Below are 20,336 nucleotides of genomic sequence, written 5' to 3' on the forward strand. Positions count from 1 at the left end.
CTAAAATCTCTGAAGAAAAAAAAAGTGTGTATAAAACTAAGAATGGAGTCTGTGCAACCGTAGAAACTGCCTTTTTTAAGTATCCACTTCTTTCCACCTTCTATTTCTTTGGAGCCATCCTTTACATAAAAGCAAGGTAATTATTGGGTGGAGTGAGAGCTTAGGTCAGGTAATAACAATAATAAGCTTCCTGCTGATGTAAACCATTGTGGTTCTTCTCTTTGTCCTTCTGAAAAGTTGGACTTCCCATAACACTCTGTACCAAAATAAAAACTTGATTCAACTGAAAAAATATGTTTCTTTGTGTTATGTATTTTTTTTTCAACGTTTTTTATTTATTTTTGGGACAGAGAGAGACAGAGCATGAACGGGGGAGGGGCAGAGAGAGAGGGAGACACAGAATCGGAAACAGGCTCCAGGCTCCGAGCCATCAGCCCAGAGCCTGACGCGGGGCTCGAACTCACAGACCGAGAGATCGTGACCTGGCTGAAGTCGGACGCTTAACCGACTACGCCACCCAGGTGCCCCTGTGTTATGTATTTTTGACCTTTCAAACATTTTCGCATATTCTACCTTTGTTGCTCATCAAGCCTAAAAGAAAACTACTTTATTATCCTTAGACCCTGGGGAGCCAATCCGAAGCACTGAACCTATTTCATTCTACCCTTCTCATTCCTGAGCTTATAGACTCTCCCATACTTTTAGATTAGCAACCCAATTGACAGAGACTGATAATAACTTTATGTGTGTGTTGTTTGTTTCTGCCAGCTGGGTGGAATGATGACTTAGAGCTAGAAACTGAATTTCAGAATATACATTTCTTGGTCACTGAGTTTCTGAATTGAGCTTCAGACCTGCTGTGCTAAATATTGGTGTGATTATTTGCTTGGTGTCTGCCCACCCCCCCCCCACCCCAGACTGTGAGCTCTCTGATGGTAGGGACTATGTGTTTTGTTCACCCCTGTATCTTGAACACCTTGAACACTACCTTCACAGAGGAGTTATTGCAACAAATATTTGCTGAGTGAATGAGTGATCAAGTTAATGGGAGAAATGTTGGCTTCATGCATACCCCATATTAAAACATGATCTAATATTTTAAGTGTGATTTCCTTAGTATCCTGCAAAATTATTTTAACATCACCAAGGGTAAAGTATTTTTAACAGTGGAAAACATAACACACAATCAAATGGAACATACAGTCAGCTTCGCAAATCAGCTAAACATAGGTCATCATTTTCTTTGTTCTCTAACAATATAAAATCAATTTCCTCCCTCACGACAAAAAGTAAAAACAGATTTATGATCACTTTCTTTAGGTGAATATTGCTGCTGCTTTTGAGATTGTGTTCCACTGACTGGTGGAGTTTACCTCCAACGTAAAGCACTTAACATGATGCCTGGCACAAAGTAGGTAGTTCTCATTCTGATTATCCCAAACGCATCCCTACTTCTTGGTCTGAGAACTTCTTTGCCCTTTGCAGCTGGCTAAGTCCTTGCCAAGGCCCCACTCCTGCAAAAGCTACACACTGCTAATGACCTCATTTGTTCCTTTATACATTTGGGCTTTGTGTCTGGTTTGTTCATGATTTACTACAATGTTCAAGTCTACCCTCAAATCCACAGAACATTTACTAGGCTATTAGGCTTCATTTGCTTAGGTTGGCATACTCAGTGGGTGATAAAACTAAAAGGCTAACAGTTTACATGAAACTAATTCCTCGGTTAAATAGAAAGCAGAACATGTCCATCATGTGGAACATATAAAACATGGTTATGAATCATCAAAATAAGCACTGCCTTTTCTAAAGTGATGAAATATTTGTGTAGCATCCAGAACAACTCATGAAAAAATGTACTCTCACCATGTCTGTATTTCTCTGAATACTCAACTATTGACAGATAGAGTCCTATTATACCAGAAAGGAAAAAGTATTCCGGGATATTTTAGGGATCTTACATCATACCTCACTGACAACTTTATTGAATTTTTCAAGTTATTATATATATTTAAATTATTTATTGAGTTTTTAAAGTTTATTTATTTATTTTGAAAGAGAGAGAAAGAAAGAGACAGAGTGCGCAAGCAGGGGAAGGGCAGAGAAAGAGCGAGAGAGAAAATCCTAAGCAAGCTCCGTGCTGCCAGCGTGGAGCCCAATGTGGGGCTGAAACTCATGAGCTGTGACATCATGACCTGAGCCGAGATCAAGAGTCAAACGCTTAATTGACTGAGACACCCAGGCACCCCTATTTATTGTTTTTAAGTAAATTTCTAGAAGCCCCAAGTAACGACAAAAATATAATAATAGCTTCTTTGTCCATATAAAATTAAGCTTCAAATATCAATGTTTTCTAAGATTATTAAAAACATTTTTAGCTGCTCCTTTAAATTCCTACTGATAGAACACTTAAAAATTACTAAAGTGAGTAGTAAAGTTTTATCCATAAAGTTATGCAAAAACTTATCTAAATGAATGATATTTCAATACCCATTCTACAGATATTTGTGAGTAGAAGTTAACTGGTTTTAAAGAGTGGGGAAAGGGGTTTCAGGTGAAGAAAACAGCAGATGCAAAGGCCTGGAGAGACAGAGCATGGACTTTCCACAAACAGTAAGGTTTTCAGTAGAGCTGGACCTTTGAGGGATTGAGGGCCTGTAAAGGTAGACACTGGCCACCTCATAAAAGGCCTTGTAGGCTATGTTAAGAAAATTTGGACTTTTTAAAAAAAAAAATTTTTTTTTAACATTTATTTATTTTTGTTACAGAGAGCATGAACAGGGGAGGGTCAGAGAAAGAGGGAGACACAGAATCTGAAACAGGCTCCAGGCTCTGAGCTGCCAGCACAGAGCCCGACGCGGGGCTCGAACCCACAGACCGCGAGATCATGACCTGAGCCGAAGTCGGACACCCCAACCGACTGAGCCACCCAGGCGCCCCAGGAAATTTGGATTTCTTCTTGAGGAAAACGGAAAGCCATTGAAGAGTTTTCAAAGTGGGTAAGAAAATAAGCACGTTTAGAAAGATCATTTTGGCAGCATTGTAAACCATGGCTTGATGAAAGATACGGAGCCAACTGAAAGACTGTTGCAGTCTCTAAATCAAAGTTGAGATCACGGCAGAGGGGATAAAGAGGAATGAGTGGATCACAGAGAAAGTCAGAAGTAGAATCTGTGAGACTTGATGACTTAATGGATGTGTATGCACAAAACAGGTTTTAGGCAAGGAAGAGAGGGAGAATGAGGAGTTAGGAATGACTCCCAAGGATAGCTGGATGAACGTGGTGCCTCACAATGAAAACACCCTCTAGAAGCAAGAAGTATGAATAAAAATCAATCAGCATTTGCTAACAAATTTGTAGAGTGATTTTATAATCATCATTATCAGAAAATAACTGTATGTGGTACACTTCATAATTTATCAGTGCTATAAGTAACATTGCTTCATTCGATCCTGTGATATTTTTCCATGTTACAAATTAGAAAATCAAATTACAGTTTAAATTACCTTCTCAAGCTCTCTTAGCTGGAAGCTACAGTACCAGTATTAAAACTCTAGTATTCTAACATCAAGGCCACTATGACACAGTATAACATTTGGTAGAATTATGGTTCTTGTCATTACTATGAATGATCAATCTATTGAAAGTTCCTTTTGTTCTAGAGACTCTGACAGTACTCTGCATAATTTAATCCTGACAACCACCCTAATAAAGTCAGCATTATTATCTCTATTTTACAAGTGAAGAAACTGAGATTCGGAGACATTGAGTATTTAAGGTCACATAGATATTAAATGGCAGAACTGAAATCTGATTTTCCAAATCTGAATGCCACAGACAGTACTTACAACTCATGCCAACCTGCTCTAACACCATGTATTAGATGTTCTTGTGACCATAGTTCCTCGATAAGCAATTTATAGATGAAACATACGTTTACTCAGTCCATTGGTTGTTAATTTGGATTTTTGGTTCATGTTAATTGTGGATCTTCATATTATCAATCATATTGAACACATGGTAATTAATTCCAGCTGTTAAGTCCAGATAACTGATCTTACTTTCCTTTGGTCTAAAAACTTGGATCATATAAACATTCTCTACATCTATAAGAATGTAAATAACTTTGGGATAATTATACTAGTGAGAATAAATCAGATTACATTGCCACAGCCAATAATTGCCAAATCTTAGCGACTTTAAATGGTGAGAATTTACTTCTCGTGTACATTACATGTTCATTACAGGTGAGCAGGTGGTCTCATTTTATATTTTTTTGACCAGAGACCAGGTTCCATCAAGAATGATGTCGGTCATCAAGGTGGAAGAGAGGGAGGACTGGGGAATCATGCACCAATACTTAAATGCCAGGTAAAAGTGGCATATGTTACTTCCAATCACCTTTTATTTGCCAAAGTATGTCACATGGCCACATCCAATTTTAAAGAACAGGGAAATAGAATCCCACCATGTGCCCGAGAGGAAGAGAACTGGAAATATATCTCCCCTAGAAATTCACAACTATTCCAAATATTAGTCAACTTCATGGTGAAAGATGTTCTGGGGTTGAATAAGTTTGGGAAATATTGAATTCAACAAATTAAAGAAGTTTCCTAACTATAAGTCTTCCCTGAGCCCGTATATACAACATGCATCATTAATCTACAAAAAAAGGGACCATTACTATAGGATTTTTTTTTCCAAAGACCATCTTCAAAGACTCATGTCCTAAAGACAATACTTTCAGAAATAGTACTCTAAGGTTCTGCTTTTAGAATGTATTTGTGGAAAGAGGAGAGGAATGAAGAAGGAGAGGAAAGAATGAAGGAAGGAAAGAAAAAGACCAGAGCAGTGCAAATTTTTGGGTAGTTTTGAGATCAAGAGTTATACATAAAAGCCTTCCATAGTAGGTAGTTGCAGCCAAAAAATGCATTTCTGATCTCTTGCATATCACATTAATTTATTGAGCATCTGTTAAACATCATATATTATCCTACATAAAGCATGTAATATAATGCAGATTAGTATCTCCTCACAGATGAAGAAACTAAACTCAGAGAAGACAATTACATACTTAAAGCCACACAGATAGTAAACTGAGCTGCAGACTAGATGAGAAGGAAAAGTCATGTCAACCTCCAAACAGAAAGGATTAAATGCTCTAGTCAGAGGTACAAGAAACAAACTATTTTTGGTCAAAAGATGGAAAGATTCATTTTCATTTTGGTTATCTTCTCTGGTTGTACCTTGAGTTACGTGCAAGGAGTGACATTTGAAGGCCTGAATGAAGAGCTTTGAATGCCAGGCTGTTTGGATTTTATTCTCCAGGTAATGCTGAGCCATAGAAAGGTTTTGGGTTAGGAGTAAAGGAATCAGATAATCATAAGAAGACTTAGCATTTCAAGTTCAAGGGAGCCCTAGGTAATTGAGTCCAACTCTCTTGATTCACAAATGGCGAAAGTAAAGCCCTCAAAATGGAAACGTCACAACTAGGGCTTTCATTATTGGCGTTAGCTTTTTATCTGGGAACGCGATCTGATTAGTTTGCCTCCCTTTGGTGTCAGGCTGAGCTCAGGTCCCACTGGCCTTGCATTTGCATCCCAAATTAACGTAAACCCTGATGAGGTCTTAACAGCTGGCAGAAGAGACTATTTTGAGCCCAGGGGGGTAAAGTGGGGATGGTAGCAGAGTTCAGAGGTACCCGAGTGCATCTGACATCTAGGATAGGGATCATCCCTTGGCTGAATATTTCTCTCCTGGGTTGTACAGAAGCCCAGCCCATAGCTACTGATCACAAGCTTATGGCATTATCGAGATGGGCAGTATAAATCTCCAAAGAAGGGAAGAAGTTGGTAATAAATGGCTAAATAATTGCTGATGTTGTGGGTGTGCTAGACTTGGTCATACAGATGCCCCTCTGGAGTTGATAAATGACAGATTCACCTGCCATTTTGACCTATGAAAAGATAAGGTAGCTCTGTCTGATGTCAAAACCATTCCTGCACATTATGTGCCTTTCTTAGCAAAATGACTCTCCTCCTACCTCCCAGTTGTGTGAGCCAGAGACCTAAGTACCATTTTTGGCCTCCTTATCCCTGATATCTAATTTGTACCAAGCCCTCCTAGTTTTTGAATACTGCAATCTGCCCCATCCTTTCCGCAATGACTTTAGTTGAGAGCACATCATATCTCATCTAAATTATTGCCAAAGCCTTTTTTGTTTGTTTCTCCTCCCTCAAATCTTGCTCCCCTTAATCCACTCTCCCTACTGCAGCCAGAGAGATTGAGAAAGCAACAGTTCTTTGAAGTAATATATTTATTTTTCAGAGTCAGAAATGCTTTCAATCAGAGCATTGATTTTCTTATTCTGTTTTCTGGCTTCCCTGCAGAAAAATGGCAATGCCACAAGAAGTATGGGTGATATGATCTTGATCACTGGCTGAACGGATTTTTTTTCCAACCAGAGATCACACAAGAGGAATCAATTTAAAAGATTAGTTTTCAATTTGCTAAAAAGTGAGTCAACAACTCTTTAAGATCTCAAATGCCAGCTTTTCTAGTTTAGGTAAGAGCTTTGCCAGAATGAGCACTTTCAGAAAGTTTACAAGAGAAATTTCATTATTTAGCTCATTGGGAGTTTATGTATTCAGGTTTCTGTTATAAAAAATATGTATTGATTAATGCCTGCCTAAGTCATGGGGTGAAGGATAACAAGGAAGATTCTAGTCAGAGAACTTCCCCTGTATTCTAAAGGAAAGTTATGTTTTCTAGTCCATCCCAACGGTGAGGGAAGAAGATAAATGTTTATATTGTCAAGCAGGACACGTGTTATCTCATTAGTTTTAAGAAGCAGTTATTGGGGCACCTGGGTGGCTCAGTTGATTAAGCGTCTGACTTCAGCTCAGGTCATGATCTCGCAGTCCATGAGTTCAAGCCCTGCGTTGGGCTCTGTGCTGACAGCTCAGAGCCTAGAGCCTGTTTCAGATTCTGTGTCTCCTTCTCTCTGACCCTCCCCTGTTCATGCTCTGTCTCTCTGTGTCTCAAAAATAAATAAGTTTTAAAAAAGAAATTAAAAAAAAGAAGCAGTTACTATCACAATTTTACAGAGAAGAATTCTTGGAGACGTTAAATATTTTGGTTAAGATTCTAGATCATCTAAGTGGGATACGAAGATTCAAATTCAAAACACAAGAATGCAAATTTTTTAAAATTTTTTTAAACGTTTATTTTTGAGAGACAGAGTGAGAGAGGAAGAGGGGCAGAGAGAGAGAGGGAGACAGAATCTGAATCAGGCTTCAGGCTCAGAGCTGTCAGCACGGAGCCCAATGCAGGGCTCGAACTCAGGAACTGTGAGATCATGACCTGAGCCAAAGTCAGAAGCTTAACTGGCTGACCCATCCAGGTGCCCCAAACACAAATTCTTAAGTTAGTTTTCTCATGGCTTTGAGAAGGTATTGCTTTCGATACTGAAAAACTCTTATAAGATAGGTTTTCGCACTCTAAAGATATGCTTATCAAAGTTTAAAGGGTTTAAAACTTGCCCCATGTCACTTAGTAAGTGACAAGGCTGACATTGAAAGTCCTACTTGGCTACTTCCAAAGTTTGTGTTTTTCCAGATGTCTTCCAAGTGAGCATCCTGTTTGTTGTCTTATGGATGCCGCTAATGGTAAGTGATGGTGTTCAGAAGTGACTGAATAACTAGCAATAATCATAAAGGCACATTATCAAAACTTCACAGTGTAACCTATGTGCTTTGCAAATATTGTTAAAACGAGATTCTGACCAATAAAATGTCAGGAAAGCTAGTATAAATTGGACAAGTGTGAAGGTAAGTTCAAAACTTGATTTGGCAATATTCACCACGTCAGATTCTTATTCAGCAAGATGAAGGGCTCCATTTTAATTTTTGTTTCTATTTTCTGTCCTTCTTGCCATCTCAGAAGTGACACTTGAGGAGTCTATAGAAGCTCTGTGGACTAGAGTACATAAAAGCAGTCATCTATACCTGTGCTGGCCCCAGGTAGAGAAGGCACCCGGAAGGAATCCCTCAAAGTCAAGGTAACATTAACTCATGTGACTTCTTCATTTATTTTTTTTCCCCAGGCTTGTTTTAGTATGTCTCTAATTACTGCTAAGCCACTTCTACATCAGTTTCAGGGGTTAATTATCAAAATAAATTGAATTTGGCTTGGAAAAGACGTGAGCTTGCTACCTTTCAGACAGTAAAGACCTTGTTTTCTTTAGTCTCCAGCTTGAAGTCATTTGATTGCATAACTACTTTGATGATCTCAACATCTATGGCAGGTGCTATGGGGAATAGAAGCATGTGATGCTAAGGGACATGTTGAAGCAGCATGGATAATTTCATACATGGACAATTACAAAATATAATAAGTTGGAATTAAGGCAGGTGCTAAATAAGGAATCAAGGAAGGAATCTGTTATTGAGCACTTACTAAATGCCAGATAGTTTCATGTACAACATTTCATTCAGTCTGACGATAAGCATCCTGTGAAGTAATATTGCCACAATTTACCATTTTACTGGGAACAAAGTTGTTCACCCAGCTGGTAGGTAGTGTGGCTAGGGAGCAAACCAAGTCTATCTGGCTTCAAGAGCTGAGGTCTTTGTTTATACTGTGTCTCAGATGGGAAAAAGAAGATGGTGAACTGCTGTAATAAATGATAGAGGCAGTGGTGTTTGATGGAGGCCCTAAAGGATGTATAGGATTTGCGGAGTTATGGCAAGTAGGGTGAAGTGAAATTCTAGTGGGAATTCTAGTAGGAATTGTTTGCTCAGAATGTTGAGGTGGGAATGAACCTAACTAACATGTTTCAGGAATACTGAGGGGACTGATTTCACTGCTTTTCTTCATTAAAAAAAATGTTTATTCATTTACTTTGAGAGAGAGAGAGCGTGCGCATCCATGCGCGCCCGTGCGAGTGGGAGAGGGGCTGAGATTGGGAGAGAGAGAATCCCAAGCAGGCTCTGCATTGTCAACGCAGAGCCCACGGTGAGGCTTGATCTCACCAACTGTGAGATTATGACCTGGGCTGAAATCCAGAGTCAGATGCTTAACGGACCAAGCCACCTAGGCACCCCTCTTCATTTTTCAATTCAAGATGTTTAACTGGAATTCTTTCTGCTAATCCCATATTAAAGTATGAGGTAGAATTTATTTAAGGTTCTATTTTAATAATTAACTGTGTTGGTTATGTCTTACAATAAAAAGTTAAAACAGGAAAATGTGATCACATAATAAATGTCATAACCACATATATGAATGTAAAAGTTTCAATGCAGTTGCAAATGACTTTGGTAAACGAAAATATTATAGCAAATGACCCACGGTTTTTATATTTTGTTGGGCTAATTTCTTGAAAAATTATGAACTCATCACTCCCACATTGAGTGGGAGTTACATAGTTACTAGATGTTAGCAGATATAATAAGTGCTTTTAATCTCAAGAGAGTAAGCCTAATTTACCAGATTTAGCATAATTTATCCATCTCTGGATTAGCAAGCCAAAATGCACTAGAAAGAATGCATTTGGAATATCTATGAAACACATCGGGCAATTGAACGGATGTTTGTGCAAGGCTCTGTTTTAACACCACTGACATCAGAATACAGTTTGTTTAATCTTTCACAGAGTACTTTTCGGAGTATTTTCTCATATATTATTTATTCAATCCATTACTGGCTTATTAACCAGCATTCATTCATGTAAGTTTTCTTGGAGCTTGCCAGTGTGCTAAGGTGCTGATAAATAAATTGGAATGTAGTTAAATTGAAGGAGGACTTTGGGAACAACACCCTAATAACAGAGGGAACCACTTTTGGTTTTCAGACATAGAGGTTTAAATCTCTCCACTTCCTTCCTTACTGATCAACTTTGCAGGGCATACACAAGGGTTATTTTTGTTTGTGTGTTTTTTATTTATAGCATGTAACAAATACCTTGGAGGCTGCTGGTCATGGAGCAGTGGGAGCCCGTACAACAGAAGGTGAACTTGGACTTGGCTCCTCATTGGCTGCAGGACACAGGTTGTTGTCACTCCTTCTCTCCGTTCTGATGTTTCCTCTCCTGCAGATCCAGGAAGGTGGAGATGACTAAGTTCTCCCCAGAATGTCTAATCTTTCTGAAGCCAGACCAACATTTAAAGAAAATGATGTGCAGGACTCAATTTCCTTTAAAAACACCCAATGCACGTCCCCGAGTGCAGAACTTGGCTACAACCTTCCTTCTTTGTCGAACTCTCTTCTGTACAGCTGAGAGAAGAAACTACTTCTAACTTCCAGATGAGCACGAATGAAGTTTGGGAGGAAAGCCTGGTGCAACACTTTCCGCAGGTGGATTCCTCAGGAGAGAAGAGACTTCAGGATGAACAGCTGGCCAAGGGCTTTGGGGCTCAAAGAAGCTTTGGGGCTCTTGTCAGGTCAAGACTTACAGACATTGTGCTGCCCTGATGGCTGTTCCGTGACTGATTTGCGCGCTCTTTGTTAAGACAAGAGCAGATGCCCGATGAAGGTAGAGCTTTGAGCATGCGCTTAATCACGGTGTTTTACTGCTCAGTACAACACTTGCATTGTGTTATGAAAACAATGGCTTTGGGCTAGGCAATCTTTCTTTCCTAAAAGTTGTGGATCAATAGTTAAAACCACAATGAAGTGTATTTTCTCTCTTTGCCAAAGTGAATGCACTGTTCTTTTCAAATTTTAACTAATCTTTTGAAATTTTAAATGCTGTGCAAAATTGCAGTTAAAATGCCATAAACCAAGCTCACTGTGATTTTCTTCTTGTAAAAAATTTTAAAATAACTTTAAAACAGTAAGCAGATTATGCTGATGGTAGGAAAATGTTAAAAAATATGCATAAAAAGAAAATAAAAATCAACTCTTACCTCATCATCCAGAAATAACTATCCACTCTTAACTTTTGGGTTGCTGTATATTATTAACTGAGAATTTAAACATTGTTTCGTGGTCAAGTATAAGAATCTAAACAAAGTACTTTTTCTCAAAACATCTTTAAGTGCTCAAAAAATGTTTCCTAATATGCAGCCCTTCTACTTGAGGATAGCTGGAGACATATGTGTATCAGTTAGATCTCCCTAAAACCCAGAGAATATTTGAGTAATGAGCTCCTTCCTATAGTCTGGGCTGCTTTGGTTTTGCCTTCCTACTGCTGAGATAAAAGGACATTGTGTTGGGGCACCTGGGTGGCTCAGTCGGTTGAACCTGCGACTTCCGCTCAGGTCATCAGGTCATGATCTGACAGTCGGTGAGTTGGAGCCTTGCATCAGGCTCGCTGCTGTCAGCTCAGAGCCTTGAACCTGCTTAGGATTCTGTGTGTCTCTTTCTCTCTCTCTGCCCCCCTCCTTGTGTTCTCTCTCTCTCTCTCAAAAGATAAATAAAAATAAACATTTTTTTAAAAAAGGACATTGTATTCTCCTTCTAGAAATTAAGAAACTGAGACCTGTATAGCCAAATCTCGTGACACAATTGGATGTTTTTACAAACAAAGTAAGGAAATCACAAAACTATGTTTTCATTTCTAACTCTGACATTCAACTCCCCAGTGGTTTGTAACAATACACTCTCTGTTCATCTGTGGTGCTGGTCTTATTACTACTACAGTCTGTATTTGAAATCCATCTACTACATTCTGGGCACTTAAACTGTGTCAAAGCCTTGTGCATGGCATTTAAACATTTTAACACATTTGTTGCAGGAAACCTATGAGTGTGGACAGTACACTTCATCACCATTTTGCAGATAAAGAAACTAAAGCTCAGTGGAATCAGGTAAACATGTCCTCAGTCACAGACAGCTAAGGAGGGTGGTGTTACTGGATTCAAACTTAGGCTGCTTAGCACGAAGGCAGTCACATCAAACTGTACTGGTAGTCAATGTATTCTTCACCACCAGGAACTCCCTGGGTATTTTTGTTCGTTTGGTTTTTGGTTTTGCGATGTGTGCGTGTGTGTGTGTGTGTGTGTGTGTGTGTGTGTGTGTGTGTCACTGGAAGAATGTCCATTGATGAAGTGGTGAAAATCATATTAAGTCTCAGTCTTTGAATACATGCCTTTTCAATACGGGTAGGTGTGAAATGGGGAGACTGCATGAAGTGCTTTTGCAGCATACTGGAGTGTGATGGTGATCTCGTGGTAAAGCACTTACCTGACTAAATTGTGAACTTAAACTAGCTGCTTTTCCCGTGAAGCATCTTTTTTTTTTTTTTTTAAGAAAGACTGAAAAACTGTAGTTATTCAGATATGGTATTTGAAATTAAACAAAAAATGTGAAAATGAACAAAATGAGCCTCACTTCAAGAAAAACAATTGACAATATTTGTTGCTGATGATAAAATTCAAGCTTCCAAGCAATTTTAAGAAACTTTTATCCTCTACCATGGGCACCAGTGGTGATATTAATGAATTTTACTTTTTGATATCGTGTAGTGAAATGCGTTAACATTTGGGAGATCTGCATAACTCAGTGAACCAGTATTTTCCAAATGATGGATGCATGATATTACAAAATCATGAGTGGGGAAAAGACCCATTTAATGTGCAAAATAAAGATTTTAATCTAACAGTACAAAAATTCATTGATGTGATTTCAGATTCTACATTGCAACTAACCTTTAATAAACAGCTACTTGTCAAGTTTTGGTATAATATTAAAAAAGAATATCAAAATGATCTAAAAAGATAATTTCATTAAATAACATTGAAATCATCTTAAATTAATGAAACAAAATAGTCTTTTAAAATAAACTTCCCTTTTTCAACTAAATATCTGGATTTTCTGTGAGGCTGGACTTTTCTTTTCATATATTCAATCAACATAACACACAGTAACAGACTGAATGCAGAAGCTGATAATGAGAATTGTGCTGTATTTTATAAAGGCAGTCCTTAGAGACTTGTAAAAATATAAAACAGGACCACTCTTCAACATATGTATTTTGTTTTGTGAAAATAGATATTTTTCATAAAATGTTATTGTGTTAATATGTGGTAGGTTTATTATTTTTAAATGAGTTAATAAATATTTTTAAGTTTCTGTTTTAAATTCCAGTATGATAAATCTGGATAAATTCAACCCACATAAACAAAAGCCCTTTGAAGTTCTTAATAATTTTTAAGAGTATAAAGAGTTCTGAGACCAAAAAGTTTGAGAGTTCCTATTCTAGAACATGTATGTTTTTAGATTTCATCAATAGATATTCAAGTTGTTTGCAGTAGTTGCCATTATAAATAAAGATGAAGTAAACAGCCTTGTTCATGTACCCTTACATACTGACACTTTTACTTTAATGGGATAGCTTATCAAGTTGCTAAGAAAAAAGGCGTGTTTATTTTTTCAGTATATTTGTAGTAGTTATTATTTAATTGATATATACTTATAGTTATTTAAAATGTATCTATATAATTTAAGTACATGGAGAAACAAAAAAGAAAAATGAGACCTACTCTCTTCACTTAAATAAATCCCATAGTCAGGATGGGTGAAAAATATATGTATCAAGTTAGGAAATGCAAATAATCCAGAGAAGTGTGAAATAAAACAAAACTTCATTGCCTTCCATTTGGTTCTAAAGTAATAGTATAACCCTTATTAAGAGTTTCTTATAATTTCTGCCAGAAAAGAAATGTTTATATTGAATTTATATAGTATAGCTACAAATATAGTTAGATAGCTTGTTCTATATCTGTGTCTATCTCTCATCTATCTACCTACCTATCTGCCTATTAATCTATCTATAGCAGAGATTTTTAGCTGTCCTCCAAAATTTCTCCTCTTCCTTTTGGTCACACAGCTAGACTACATCTTGGTCTCCTTTGCAGGTATATGTGGTCACGTGACTAATTTTGGCCAATTAAATGTGAGTAGTAGTGATATGTGCCACTCCAAGACTAGCCCTTAAAATCATTCATACTATTCCTCAACTTAGCAAGTAATAGCCTTTGAGTTATTTTATGTATTTACATTTAAAAAATTTTTCATTTTATTTTCTTTTTTTTTGAGAAAGTGTGCAAGCAGGGGAGAGGGAGAGAGAGAATCCACCCAGCATGGAGCCCCACATGGGACCAATCTTGTGATCATGATCATGAGATCATGACCTAAGCTGAAATCAAGAGTCAGGCGCTTAACCAAATGAACCACCCAGGCACCCAGTTGTTTGATGTTTGATTCTTTTTTTTTTTTTTACAGGAATTAACCTACTCTAATACAATACCTATTGAGCTTATCATACTATTTAAAAAAGTTTTTTTAATGTTTATTTACTTTTGAGAGACACACAGAGCGCATGCAGGGGAGGGGCAGAGAGAGAGGGAGACACAGAATCTGAAGCAGGCTCCAGGCTCTGGGCTGTCAGCACAGAGCCCGACACAGGGCTAGAACCCACAAACCGTGAGATCATGACCTGACCCTTAACTAAGCCACCCAGGTGCCCCTATCATACTATTTTACACAGAAAGTGACTACCATACTACTTCCATCCTGTTGTTGTATGTAATATATCTTGGAGATATTTCAGTAACATTTTGGTATGTGTATTTTAAATTTAAAAACATATATGAAGAGGGCCACGTGGGTGGTTCAGTCAGTTAAGCGTCCAACTTCGGCTCAGGTCATGATCTCGCAGTTTGTGGGTTCCAGCCCCGCATCAGGCTCTGTGCTGACAGTTCAGAGCCTGGAGCCTGCTTTGGATTCTGTGTCTCCCTCTCTCTCTCTGTTCCTCCCCCGCTCACACTCTGTCTCTATCTCTATTTTTCAAAAATAAATAAATATTAAAAAAAATTAAAAAAAACATATACCAAGAGATTACCATTTAAAAAGTTTTTATTAATCCATATTCCTACAAGAAATTTGTGTGAGTACATATTTCTCTATATCCTCACCTATTCATAGTGTTACTGCACTTGCTAAAAATTTGCAATTCTTAAAGGTGAAATACTGAATATCATTTTTTACTTTATTGGCATTATCATGGCTATGGTCACCTTTGGATTTATTGGACATTTGTATTTTCTCTTCTGTAAATTAGTCTGTTTCTGTGCTTTGCCCATTTTTAAATGTATTTATAATAGTTTTCTTGTTACTTTTCAAGGTTCTTTAATATTAAGGATACTAACTTTTTGAATGTCATCTGAGAAAAATACGTTCCCCCTCTTTGGTATGTCTTGACTTCAGTTAGTCTTTTGTCAATATCTGTCTTTTATAGTTTCTGTATTTTCTGCTTTGCTTAGGAATATCCCCCTTAGTGCGAGGTTGTAAAAGAATTCTACTATGTTTTATTCTGATAATTTTGTTTTATATCTTTTGCATTTAAATTTAACCCACATTAGGGGTGCCTGGGTGGCTCAGTTGGTTAGGCGTCCTGCTTGTTATAGGCTCAGGTCATGATCTCATGGTTGGTGAGTTTGAGCCCCTGGTTGGCTCCATGCTAATAGCACAGAGCTTGCTTGGGATTCTCTCTCTCTCTGCCCCTCCCTTGCAAACGCACAAGTGCTCTCTCTCTCAAAATAAATAAATACGTTTTAAAAAAGTAAATTTAACCCACATTACACTTATTTTTGTATAGAGTGAAGTGTTTAATTTTCATTTTCTTCCAAAGGGACAGAACATTTTTCCTGCATTATTTATTAAATGAACCATCTTTTGCCCATGGAAATTTCATGTCACTTTAGTCATATGTTTTTTTCATTACATTTGGAACTATTATAGGGCCTTTATTGTGTTCACTTCTCTACTTATTGTGAACTAGCCACATACTACTTTGATTTCAGTAATTTTATGGGAAATTTTAATATCTTTTAAGAAATCTGTCCATCATTATAGATTAGGTTTCTGGGGGGGAATTTTTATGGCCATTATGAAACATAGATTCTTCCATATGGATTTTATAATTATGTTATTTTGTTCCCCAAAAACTTTATTGGAATTACAATTTGAATTGCATTGCATTTATACTAATGAAGGAAATATCATATTCTATGATATTAAGAATTCCTATCCAAAATATGTTTCTATAATAATATAGCATTTTATTCCTTTTAATAACTTTTTGTAATGTTAATTATGTACATCTTGCACCTTTTTATATTACCTTTTTATTTGCCACTTTTATTTGCCACTGTGAATGAGAAATTTCCCCCATGTTCGTTTCTAACTCTTATTGTGGTACAAAGAAAAATCTTGATTTTTGTACATTCATCTTTTCTCCAGAGCCTTGTCCAGTTATTTTATTAAATTTAATGGCTGCTTTGCTAGTTTATCTTGGGCTTTCTAGGTATACAATATTATCATCTGGTAATAAAAAGGTAATTTTATCTCTTCCAATATTTATTGCTTCATATTCTTCATGCAGCAATGCTTTATTGAGATTAATGCCAGGCATTGTTGTGGATTCTATGGATACAACTGTGAATAAAACAGATGAATAAAGTGTATATTCTAGTGGAAGGCAGACATAAACAATAGAAATATTAAATAATGACTGATGCTGAGGAGAAAAGAAAGTATGGGAGGGGGATAGGAAGGTTTGGTGGTGGAATGGATTTGAGACAAGGTAGCTAGAGAGAGCCTTACAGGGCAGGGAACCACTCAAGAATTCTCAACAACAGTGATGATAGTAAGCATCTCTTTCATGTTCCTAATTTTAATGGAAATGGCTTTAACATTTCAGTACTCAGTATGATGTTTGCTGTTTAAAATATTTTTAAAAATAAATAGTAAAGCAATAGTCTTTACATTATATATGTATATATATTATTGGCCATCTTAAGAGTGTTATTCTATTATATATTGCTTAAGAATTTATTTTGTTATAAGCAGCTTCTCGATTTTATCAAATACCTATTTAACTTCATCATATATTTTTCTCTTTTGTTAAAATGAAGAATTACTTTGATAGCCTTCCTTATGTTGAGATTTCTCTGCATCCTCAGAATAAATCTGATTATGGTGTAATATTCTTTACTTTGATATGTTGTATATCAGAAGAACTGAATGTGTTTTTTTTATTTATTTGTGGCTTTTGTTAATTCAATCTGATAAGAAAATGAAGCAAATTCATGTTTAATGAGTGACATGATATACTTGATTATATTCTATATAATCTAGTATTTATTTTAATATTTTTGTTTGCATTTCTCACTTATTAATTTAGAAATGTTTTGTCTTTTTCTATGTCATTGCTGGTTACTTTCCACTTTCTGCTAGATATATTAAAGTTTCAACTTCCTTATTATGATTCTAATTCTCTTCCTCCACTAAGATGAACCCTTTAGAACAAAGGTGGTCAAACTATGGCCCATGGGCCAAATATGCCCTATCATCTGATTTTGTATGGCTTACGTACTACAAGGGTTTTTACTTTGAAAATAGTTGGAAAAAAGTCAAAAGAAGAGTAACTTCATGATACACGAGAAATATAGAAAATTAAACTTTCAGTTACACAAATAAAGTTTTATTGGAACACAGCACACTTACATGGTTATTTACTGTCCATGGCTGCGTTTGTGTTTCCATGGCAGAGTTAACTAGTCAAGTGGGAGACCATATGGTCTACAAAGCTGAAAATATTTACTATCTGGCCCCTTATTGTTTTCTGACCTATGCTTAAGGACATTTCCTAATTGTCTAATTTTCTCAGGTTGACCCAACTCTCTAGAGTGAGTCCTTAGAAGACTTTTATTTATGTTTATGAACAAGGATGCAAGTAAGCAACTTAGCTGTATTTTTAATTTTTTAGCTCTCCTACCAAAGTAAAGTTCTTGTTATAGAATAAATTTTCTTTAAAAAATATAAAGATAATGTATTTTTATAATTAACTAACAACATACAGTTTATTTTTCTCTGAAATGAAATAATGGCTAAGCTTAATGGCTTAAGTTCATATTTCTCATATGAACTTTAAAAATGATTTCCAGCACCCCCTGCACAAATCAGGCTGGATATTCTGTTCTTTTGGTATTTAGATGATCCACCCTCATGGTTTGTGGGAAGCAACAATTTTCCTTTTATGACTACAAATGTAAAGTGAAACTTAGTGTTTCCCATACTGGTTATACTGGTTCCTTGCCTTGCTAAGTAGGGAAATAGCCTAGTGGGTGGGTGGAGAACCACAAGTTTCAAGTTGTGTCCTGCACTAGGGGGAAGAAAAAGTTGTGTACTGTAGTTAAACTGTGATGAAAGCTACCGAGGAGAAATTACAGGCAACTTTAATCAGATACTTAACATATTTAAGCCTCAGTAAACCTTATAGTCGTGATCTAGTATGTGTTCACGCATGTGAAGAAGGGAAGAGAACATATGAGATCAAATGGACACTAAGACAGGAAAAAACAAGTAGCAATAAGCAAAAACATTAAAAGAAACCAAGTAAGTACTGAAGTGGAGGCAAGACATCCGATTGGAAGCGCTATAAAAATAGGCAGAGATTAGCAAAAAGAGGTTAATTTGGAGATAAATAGGGTTTCATAATAAATGTGGACTTGAGGAAAAATTACTTGTCAAAGATCTAGCAGTAGATGATTAAAACTTTGAACAGAAAGAAAAAACATCAGGTAATCTACGCTATGACATTATGGGGTGAGCCAAAATTGCTAAAACATATGCACAATTCTTTAGGAAAACAGGATCTGTAGGAAGAAATTGGATGTCCACAATAAAGGTCTGTGATAGGCCAGACATTTTATGGATACGTTTCTTCTAAGTCTTCAAGGCAAGAACATGAGCAGTGGTCATTGGCCACAAATCAATAATAAGTAGTGATCATTATTATAATCGTTTTTACCTTTGAAAAAACTGAGGCTCAGGGCACTGGCCACTTTGCCCAAAGTCACACAAGCTAAAAAAGGCTGGAAGCAAAAATGACTATTTGTCAAGTCTGTGCTTAAAAAACAAAATAAAAAAAAACCCGAGCCTCCAAACAAAAACAACTATACCACATTGCTGCTGAAAAGAAATGAATTCAGAACAGAGCTGAGGTGGAACGTGGCCAGAGTAATGTGTGGCCAATTTGGCCTGGAGAACCAGTTCCGCTGTTAGTGAAAGCATCATGGCGGTGAGGATGGGAACAGACTGCAGGAGGGAAAAGCGGAGTAGCAGAGAAAATCAGAAGTGGTGGGTGTACGCCAGTTCCTTAAGAACTGAGATAGCAAAAAAGCATAGTAAATTATCTGTAACTATTTAATATTGAGTTTTCTTAATGTGTTTTTTGATAATATCTAGAAAGACAGGGCAAGTAATGGTCCCAACAAGGCAAGTGTTCATTTTCTAAAATGCTAGATTTAAAAGTTCTAATTTCTCAACTGTTGCTTTTTAAATAACCCTCTATACTGGATAATTCCCAACAGTTTTAAAAAATCAGTGAGCTGGGTAGCGCTTAATTTCCCAGCGTGTAATCTATTGGACTCTGTTGCAAGGGCCTCCTATTATATTTTCTTTAAAGTCATCCTATTAATGACAACAGACAACAACACTGACACTTCCATTCAATATGCTGATGTATTTTTGAGAGAACCTTTTATTTTTTATGATGTCTGACAACAGAGATGGATCATTTAGATTTTTTTAAAAGTAGAAAAAGAAAGAAAGGCATCATTTAATTTTGGTGTTGGGGGAAATTTTCCCTGCTGATTCTGGGGGGAGGGTTTCCTGCTGACATTCCCAGAGTTAACTGAATTTTCAGTAATTTGCTATTAGTACTATACTTGCTGCTGCTAATGAATATTTCATAAAGCAGGAGGAAGATGTTAGGTTTCAATCTGGTTGACTGCCAAGTGCAAACCTCTCACCTTGATGTAGCTCAGCCCCAGTCCCACTTTTTCAGCTGCCTCAGGCTTTTTCCATCCGCACGTCCCATTATTAGCTTAAATTCAACAAGTACAAAATCAAGATTAGCATTTTAGTTCTCAAATTCTTCCTTGCTGACTTCTTTATTTTTGCTCACAGGACTATTGGTTTAGTTGCCCAGATTCAAACTTTCAACTCCAATCATCGGAGTTACTATTGATTGAGGACTTCCCATCTGTTAAGCACTTAGCAAACATGTATTTTCGCTCGTTTTTAGCAAGCTAAAACAAGCTCGTTTTAGGCTGCACCTCCAAGCTTTTCCCTTAGAGTCAGTGTTCAGCCTCCTGGGCCGGCTTTTAGGCTGTCAGCTCCCCACCGCCTGCCTCACTCCAAACTCTGTGAGGCAGATACTAACTGGTGTTATCATTGCCATGCTTTAAGGTGGGGAAGTTTCGGCTTAAGTCAAGTTAGTCATTTATTCAAGGTCACTTAACTAGTGACTAGGACAGCAGGACTC

General features: G+C 36.9%; 2 protein-coding genes across 2 annotated transcripts in view; one reads left to right on the forward strand and one right to left on the reverse strand.

Moving 5' to 3' along the window:
- Positions 1 to 534: 534 nt before the first annotated feature.
- INSL5 (insulin like 5) lies at positions 535 to 14,768 on the forward strand. Its single transcript, XM_058717058.1, is given in 7 exon segments — positions 535 to 2,999; positions 4,286 to 4,372; positions 6,391 to 7,907; positions 7,909 to 7,965; positions 7,967 to 8,060; positions 10,284 to 10,398; positions 10,400 to 14,768. Coding segments are annotated over 5 exon segments (399 nt in total). The 5' UTR covers positions 535 to 2,999; positions 4,286 to 4,372; positions 6,391 to 7,886; the 3' UTR covers positions 10,512 to 14,768.
- DYNLT5 (dynein light chain Tctex-type family member 5) overlaps positions 9,359 to 20,336 on the reverse strand; it is a 43,869-nt gene continuing 32,891 nt past the window's right edge. The window contains exon 4 of the mRNA XM_058717057.1: positions 9,359 to 10,091. Within this exon, the coding sequence (XP_058573040.1) occupies positions 9,865 to 10,091 (227 nt within the window). The 3' untranslated portion in view covers positions 9,359 to 9,864. The remainder of the gene's footprint in view (positions 10,092 to 20,336) is intronic.

This window comes from Neofelis nebulosa, chromosome 2 (assembly GCF_028018385.1).
Source record: "Neofelis nebulosa isolate mNeoNeb1 chromosome 2, mNeoNeb1.pri, whole genome shotgun sequence".
NCBI lineage: Eukaryota > Metazoa > Chordata > Mammalia > Carnivora > Felidae > Neofelis > Neofelis nebulosa.